General features: G+C 40.5%; 1 protein-coding gene across 2 annotated transcripts in view; it reads left to right on the top strand.

The window, feature by feature from the left end:
• Positions 1-783: 783 nt before the first annotated feature.
• The window catches only part of SESN3 (sestrin 3), a 73,969-nt gene continuing 66,387 nt past the window's right edge, over positions 784-8,365 (top strand). The window contains exon 1 of one of the 2 annotated variants that reach the window (XM_059413101.1): positions 784-1,134. In XM_059413101.1, coding sequence (XP_059269084.1) covers positions 1,057-1,134 — 78 coding nt within the window. In that variant the 5' untranslated portion in view covers positions 784-1,056. Of the gene's footprint in view, positions 1,135-4,076; positions 4,096-8,365 lie in introns of those variants that run through there. The other variant, XM_059413121.1, reaches the window with a different exon arrangement.

The raw sequence follows: 8,365 nt of genomic DNA, 5'->3' as shown, positions 1-8,365 counted from the left end.
TATATCTCAGACGTCTACCCCTATCCCCCTCCCCACCCAAGACTCAGGTAATTGGTCTTTTGCAAAACGAGGCTCAAGCAAGATACATGATGCAGAAAGTTCTCTGGGATCTCTGGGTGGCAAGCATTACGTGACTGCAGTCTTCTTTACAGCTAAGCTAAGATTCTGGCTAGGAGAAAGCCTAATCACTGCCCTGATAGTGTGAACGTTTTAGCTACCGCCTCTCTCCCGTCCCCAGCCTTTCTCAAGAAACCAGGAAATATTTAGCTCAGTCTGAGACCCTCTAGCTAGGCTCTAGCTCCCAGTTTTTTATCTCACTCTCCTTACCATTTTTGCAGGGACCTAGAGAAGGGGGCGTGGCTTGTCTTCGGGGAGGGGCTGGGCTTCCAGGGATGTTTTGCATACGACACACCTTCTTCCTCCTATTGGCGGAGCAGCACAAACTGTATTCCCTTCCACCCCACTACCTAACTAACCCGCCATCTCTCTCCAGTTCCGAGCCTCGGAGATAAACTTAACTTGCCCGGAGATTCAAGGCTTCCTCGGCCTCTGTGATTGGCCGGCGCGGCTCCCAACCGGGCTCTGGTTGCTCATTGGCTGCGGGCTAGAGGCCCAGGGGCGTGGCCGGGGCTGTCCGAATGGCGGGAGGGGGCGGTACCGGAGCGTGGAGGTGGTGAAGGTGGTGGGGAGGCGGGGGCGGGGCCGCACTGAGGCGCTGCGGCGGCGGCGGAGGCGGCGGCAGCGGTGGCGGCTGCTCGTCCTAGCCTGGCGGGGGCGGGGGTCTGGAGGATGGGGGCGGGAGGAACAACGGGCCGGTGAGGAGCCGCCGCCGCCGTCTCCGCCGGCGCTTCGGCAGCCGCCGCGGTGGTCGCCTCGGGCAGCGCCGCTCGTTCTCGGGCCGTCGCCTGCCATCCCGACATTCTGCCCTGCGGAGGCAGAGGCTGAAGCGCAGCCGGCGGCAGGGGGACGGTCCGACCCCGCAGCGGCGCGGGCGGCCGCAGTGATACCCGGCCTCGGCCCCGCCGTCCGTCTTCGCCTTCGGCGCCCACAGCCACGATGAACCGGGGCGGCAGCAGCCCGTCGGCCGCCGCCAACTACCTGCTCTGTACCAACTGCCGGAAAGTGCTGCGGAAGGTACGGGCTCGGCCTGGGGTCCAGCCCGAGAGGGGCGCTTCCCGCCGCCAGGCTCGGGCTGCTCGGCCCCGGGGCGCACTGTTGGGGCGAGGCTCAGAGGGATCCCCGGGCACCTTCCCCACGCCGGGACCGAAGAAGGGGGCGTGGGTTGAGGGTGGAGGCTTGCACTGCTGCGTTTTATCTCTGCCGGGACAGATGCTAGTCCCGAGGGGTTGGGGATTTTTTTTCCCCCCCGATTTTCTTTTTGCTGCCAGTATTCTGTTTCTCGGCTCACCTCCATGCCTTGCCACCTCCGGCCTGCTGCTCGGGCGGAGAGAGGGAGCGATCCTCCTCCGGGTGCTGTGGATGGAGGTCGGTGCGGAGTCTGAACAGCCTGGTCTGGTCTTGAGGAACCTGGCTCCCTCTTTGCTGTGTGGCCAACTCTTGGCGGGGGTGGTTTTTGTTTATTCGGTCGTTTCTGCCTGCCTTGTGCGCTCTCCCTTAACACGCCTTTTTGCATTCTCCTGACGGCAGTCCTGTGTCTGTAGTTCAGTCTTAAAAGGAACTGGTAAAGCAGCTTGAACTTTATGCCCATGGGAAATGCTATTCGACCTTACAGTTCGTCTGGGTTTGGGGGAGGAGGAGACCGAGGTGGACGCGGGTTATCACTCCTCAGCAGTCGCCCCCCCCCCGCCCCCGCCCCGTGTAGGTCCAGAAAAATCAGACGTACAAATCAGCTTATTGCTTCCCTGAGTGACTGATAGAAAGTTTACTCCAGAATTGTTTGGCTTACTTGGCTTAATCACTCCGTTAAGGGGTGGGGGAGGGGAATGAGAAGATGTCGCTTTAGACCGAGAAAAGCTTTTAATCAGACTTGAACGGCCTCCACAGGGTAATCTAATAATCACTTAATTTTTCTCCAAACTGTATTTTTACATTTCATTAAGCGGAAACAGTAGTTGAGGTGCTTCTGTTTGTCCAGTACAAATGAATTAAAATTGCTGAGCTGTGCAAATGCATCGGAACTGAAAGACTAAGACGAATACGGCACCGTTTTTAGTCAGTTTCTCCAAATACAGTGCAATTGGGACTGTTATTTATATATTAAAAATAGAAAGAAAGCATGTAAGTAAGCAAGCTCAAATATTTGCGCTCTTTGTCCAAAAACTGTTTTTCTTCCTCTGTGGGTCAGGCCAAGTGCCAATCAAAGTTGTTTTTCAAGCTTCTTTTCCCTGCAGTAGGGCTGCTGCTTTTCCCCCCCACTATTTTGAGAGCATGAAGAAAGCAAAAGGATTGCAGATTTGAAGTTAATCGAACGGTTAAATATGCCTTAAATTGTGTTTATTGGATATGTTTCTCTTGAAACAGATTTTTATTAAATGTGCATGTTGCGTTTGTGCAGTTATTTTTTTCCATAAACTCTGGGATCAAATTACAGTTGATACTTACTCAGCTCATTGTAGGGCAGCTTGTGAGAAATGTAATGGATCAGAAGTGCAGATCAGCTTAGTTGAATGTTAACTCTTTCACTTCAGGGTCAGATGTCATATGAAACTAGCTTTTTAAAAAAAAATTATTATTATTATTTCCTGACTTCAAAAGTGGTAAGTTATGTTTTTAACATGAAAAAATTGTTGGTTGAGACACATCTGATTAAACTCAGGCCTGGTTAAAATAACAGCTAATTGTTTTGTTTTGTTTTAACTGAATAAGGAACAAAAGGACTATATTGACTTTGACTTTTTTTTTTTAAATGGCTCTGGCAATTTGGTAGGCTAATAAAATGTTTGGAGGTGATATTATGCTTCAAAATCTAGCTTTTCTTTAAAGAGAACCATGGCTATGGATCCATCACTCTTTGCTGGCATTCTTTATATCTTTCTCTTAGCTTTTAAGAAACTTATTTCTATTTGCCTAGAAAGAACATCCTCATTTCTAGTCATTCTTAAAAGAAAGAGGTATATGGAAAATGGATATTCACCATTTTCATATTTTGTAATTGCTATGTACCTCTGCCAATATTCCAGCTTTTAGTAACTCCAAGGTATTTAATATTGATTCATGCAGTAGCATGAAATAACTTTAGATGGAAATGGGATTGTTTGAGCCAGTTATGACATGACTTGGCAATATTTGCAGCTTTTAAAGAGTGCTATTCTTAAGTGCTCTTAAAAGATATCAAGTGTTTAGCATTTTAAATTCTTCATCATTCTAAAAATAGCATGTAAGAGTTTATTTCTAATAAAGATGATTTTCTTTTTGATAGAAACTATATAACTTTAAAATTCATCTGTAACTCTAAAAGTGTGATTCTTTGAATTTATCTTGTTTTCCACTTAATAAAGTGTTCAGTAATAACCAAGTGAGTCATAGCATTTTGAATTTTAGTTCAGTTCATAATGAAGAATGAAACTCATGCACACCCAGTGTGAATTACTCTTTGCTGTTATAATCCTCATTAATGATGGGGAAAGAGTCACCTTTTATGTGGCATGAAGCTTTTTTCTTTAAGTAGCTTAATTTGTTGCAATGTGTTGAATTTGGAGGGAGGGGACTTCAAAAGGAACTGGATTCACCTTCAGTGAAATAACTTGGTTTAAACAATGTCCGAAAATTGAGTTATATATTGTATGAGAGTCACATTCATTATTAGAAGTGCTTTTACAGTTTTGATTTAGTGTCTTCCAAAGTAGAAAGACTTCTTAAAATATTGAATATGCCTAATTTGGTAGCCTAGGTTAGTAAAAAGAATATATTTCCCATACAGGGAAACAAATGAAGGAACAACAAACTATCCTCACATCTATAACTCTTTCTAAGTTCTGTTATCAATGAAATAATTCAATAAAGTTTTTAATAAAAAAGGAAATGCTTCCACTTACTTGGAAAAGTTAATGAATTCTGAAGTAAAATACATGTTTCTTGAAGAAGTTCTGGTGACAACTGGATAAATTTCAAAGTGGAGTACCAAACTGCATTAAGGTAGGTAACTGTCAGTCCACTAATCTTCTGATGAATGAAAGGGGGCATATTACAATGTTTTTGAGTATGGAGCTGCCAGTACCAGTAAAGTGAATAAAACTTCACTTTAACATTTAAAAATTCTTCATGTGTTTAGGTAGTTCTAGAGATAGATTTTTGTTGGGTATTGCATTTTTCCACTTTGTTTCTATAATCAATTATTTTTGGCAACTTTTTGGTGGTTTTTAAGTGAAAGGACTCCAAAAATAAAATGGGAAATACTAAATTGAACCATATGAACCTCACTTTTATAATTAAAATTGTCAGTTAATAGCAATTTTATAAGGTTCATTCAGTAGAATGTAATTGCTTTGGCTGATTTTTGTAGCTGTACTCTTGGTTAGGTTTCTTAAATATATATATTTTGATTGTCAAAATCAGTTTTTTACTAATTTATCTTTTTTACTTATTTTATCTTAGTTATCTTAACTAGGTAGAGATGAAGCAGTGAATATATGATAGCAAACCATTATACAATGGTTTTCAAGCTGCTTTTTAGGAAGCCCTAAAATGCCTTTTTAAATACAATTACACTTATTCTTAAGTCGTAACTTAAAAATACAGCTACACCAAAATATGTTTTACCAAATTTTAACAAATTGTTTTAAAAGTTATCTTTTGTTACAAGATTATTATGTGCAGGCTGTGAATTAAAGCTTGTTCTGCTATGCTTATACATGTATTTGAATCTTTTTGTTAGTATGCTATTGGTAAGAAAGATGGTTAAAAAAATCCTTCCTACGTGTATCTACTCATGTTATATTTCTACTGTTAGAGTTTTATTTGTTAACAAACTTCTTGTTAACAGTAATTGTTACTTCATAACTAAAACACATTAAAATCAGTGTTTTGTATATTTATATGTTGCATAGTTCAGATCCAATTGAAATTTCATTTGTAAAAGGGGTTCTGTTACTTCTCCCACCTTCCCACCCCCTGGGAACTGCCAAAACATACCTTCTAATGTAGTGATGGGGGAAGCCACTAGATGTGCTCATGGTCTCTCATAGATCTTGTAGTTTGGTACATCTCTGGCAGGTCTTTTAATTTGGGGCAAATTAGTTAATTTCCTTGAAGACAAATTTTTTTCTGTAAAATGTAGATAATTTCTGTTTGACTTAAAGGTTGCTGCATAGCTCGAGAGAGAGAATGTGTTAAAGTGCTTTGTAAACCATGAAATGTAACTTATAAATATAAGAAACATATGAGCCGATTTATTTTTCCAGGTCACTGTAGTTCTTTGTAAGTTACAGCAATATATTTCAGTACATAGTGAGTAATTTGGTTAGTCTTCACTTTTCTGTCCTTTTTAACTATAATGTCTGTAAATGAGAGGTAAAGATACTATGCTTTGGTTAGAATGATCAACATACTGGCTTTTGATTTGCATATTTCTATTTATACCTACTCCTCCCCCTCTTATGTACTAATCCAGTGCATTGCTTTTATTTTTTTCAATAATTAGATAAAATGAAATCGCCTTTTCAACACTTCGGCAGATGAGGAAAATTAGTAGTTTGAAAGGACTAAAAAGTCAAAGATGACTATATTTAATAAAATATGAAGATATTTAGGGTAAAGCAAAGAATAGTTCTAATTTAGGAAAAGAGTTACGGGAGGAAAGGTGTCAGTCTCTTCTCCCCATCTCTGCCCCATTTTTCCTTTTTGAAAGTATTGGGTAATAACTCAAGTTTTGTCTAGACTTTCATTCACTATTTTTAGAGTGCTTTCACATTATCTCAGTTGCTTCTCACAGAAAATTTAAGTGCTGTGACCTCTATCCTACAACTAGTAAGAGTCCATTTAATTCTTAGAACCACTTCTGTAATAAAACAATATTCTTATGGTCCCCTGAAGTATTGAAGCTACCAGGGAATATCTTCAGCATCTGTGAAGGGCTCTAGATCCCCCACACACTCCACCTGGCCATTCTTTCTCTTTATGGCAGTGAATGTCGTTAGTGGTTCTTCAATGAGTAAAAATGCTCATTTTTGAGCATATGTTTATCAAAAGCCTACATGGGTAAAAGATCCATTGGAAGTGCAAGCTAGGCAAATAGATTTTAATAGGATAGAGAAGGTTCAGTTTCCTGATAGGGTTTCAGATTCCACATTGTAAGGGACTATTAGGAAATTCAGCTTGTGGAGTTTTGGTGTGCTATCAAAGAAGCATATTCACAGTTAACTCCTTCATTTCCCGACTTCTTAATGTGTGTGTGAGGCCAGATTTTCCTCTCATACTTCAATCAAAACATTGCAACAGATTGAATACAGAATCAGATATAAAATTCAGCTGTCTTCTATTAAACAGATACTAAAGAGATCTGCAAGCCATAAATGTCACTCTGCTCACTATTTTTTTGTTTTGGAAAATAAAGTTATTTTGCTAAAAATATGTGCCTTATGTTAACATGTAATGGATTTATTATTTTAAGTGAATTAACATTTAACATTTTCTCAGTTTTAATTCCTAATACAGTAAATATTGACAGTTATAATCCATACACAAACAAAATCTCTTTGGTTCCCTCTGAAATTTTTAAGAGTGTGAAGGAGTTCCAAGACCAGAACATTTGAGAACTATTGAGCCAGAGTTCATATACATGTATGGTGCATATAAATGTAATTCTCAGGAATCTATGGGGAAAACAAAAGGCAGGTACCGCTCACAGAAAATGTAGATGAGGCCAACCCAGTCACCTCTATTCTGTGTGAGGATCACTTGCAGAGGCTGCCTAGCACCTTTTCAGTGACATCTTAGAAGCTTCTCCACTCTCACAGTAAGGGTAAGGCTAACTAGAAATGATCTTTACTTTTCGTGAGCATCCCCTTACCTGGTAAAAACCAGGGAGGGGGACTAACACGTCTCTGGCTCTGAGAGAATATTCTAAGTACTCGGCAATGAAGAATGGTCAGATCCAAAGATTATGTCCATTGTGTTCTAATCAGTTGACTCTTGGCTGAAAAGGAAAGGTTCAGAGTAGCCAGGTTAGCCTTTTTTCTTGAAAGTTGAGACATGTGGGAGAAGCAACAGAAGAAGAGACAAGAAAGAATCAGAGAGAGAAGTATTACTGTAGACTGCTGATAACAAGCATTGCTAGAATAAAGGAAAAGAAAACCACCACTGTAGATAGGAATTAGGACAGCTCTGAATGTGGGAGTCCCTAAATACTGCAATCCTCAAAGATAGGGCGTTTTCTATTTTGTGTGTAGGGGGTGCAGGTTACTCTGTCCACACAAGCTACAACAGACAGCCACCTGCAGTTCAGTGTGGTCTTGAAGGCATGGGCATAAGGCTCTATTTATTTGATTAGATCTAGTGAGACCTGTAAATGACTACCAGTATCTAGACTATCCCTACGATACCACTGTGGTGGGGGGCAGGGATGGGGGAGGAGGTGGGATTCACCCATATACAGTAAATACATGGCAAAACCAAAATGATTGGTGATGTTCCCACACAGTTACCTTAAGTGCATAAGTAGATGAGGTATAAACTACTTAAAAATATATATCCTATACCATCTAAGTCTACAGTTAACATGTAGAATTCCAATTTGTCTTTCAAAAATCTTCAGAGCTTGTGACATCTCCAAAGTGTTTCCTGATCTTTAAACCACTTTCCTTCTAGCTCCTCAGAACTGCTGTTCTGCCCAAATATACTGCATTTATCATACTTGCCACATTAAACTGTAATTAACAATTATTTGCATATATCTTTCCCCTATTAGGTTTCTTCATATTTGGGATCTAGTTAACAAAGTTTATTTTTAGCAAAATTAGAATTCTCATTTAAAGATCTGTTGCTCTTATAAACGTTGGCAGTATACTTATATTGAACATAATATAATCTGATAAAATGAGAACTTTTCTCATTTTCTGGAATAGGTTTGATATTTGTCTGATATGTCTGGTCTTTACAGTCATATTTTGTTCTCTACGAAGAAAGAACACTTTGAGTTCAGTGGCAAAGATGACTTTACCATCTTCATGACCATGGGAATGTTTCAGTGAAATAAGCTATGTTTTGGAGGGAGTTCAGATAGGGGGCTGGAATGTCAGTTCACTAAGAGGGTCAGGACAATGGCCTTAGCTATTGGTCTTTTTCAGAAATGTAAAATAGCCATTGCTTTGTTATGGACATATACTCTACCTCCTGGAATGTGCTAGGTTCATAAGGGATGGCAGTTTTGGGGTACTAAGGACCTACCTTCAAACTCCCAAGATTCGCT

Source organism: Mustela nigripes, chromosome 1, assembly GCF_022355385.1.
Source record: "Mustela nigripes isolate SB6536 chromosome 1, MUSNIG.SB6536, whole genome shotgun sequence".
Classification (NCBI taxonomy): domain Eukaryota; kingdom Metazoa; phylum Chordata; class Mammalia; order Carnivora; family Mustelidae; genus Mustela; species Mustela nigripes.
This window is presented reverse-complemented; position numbering and strand designations above follow the sequence as displayed.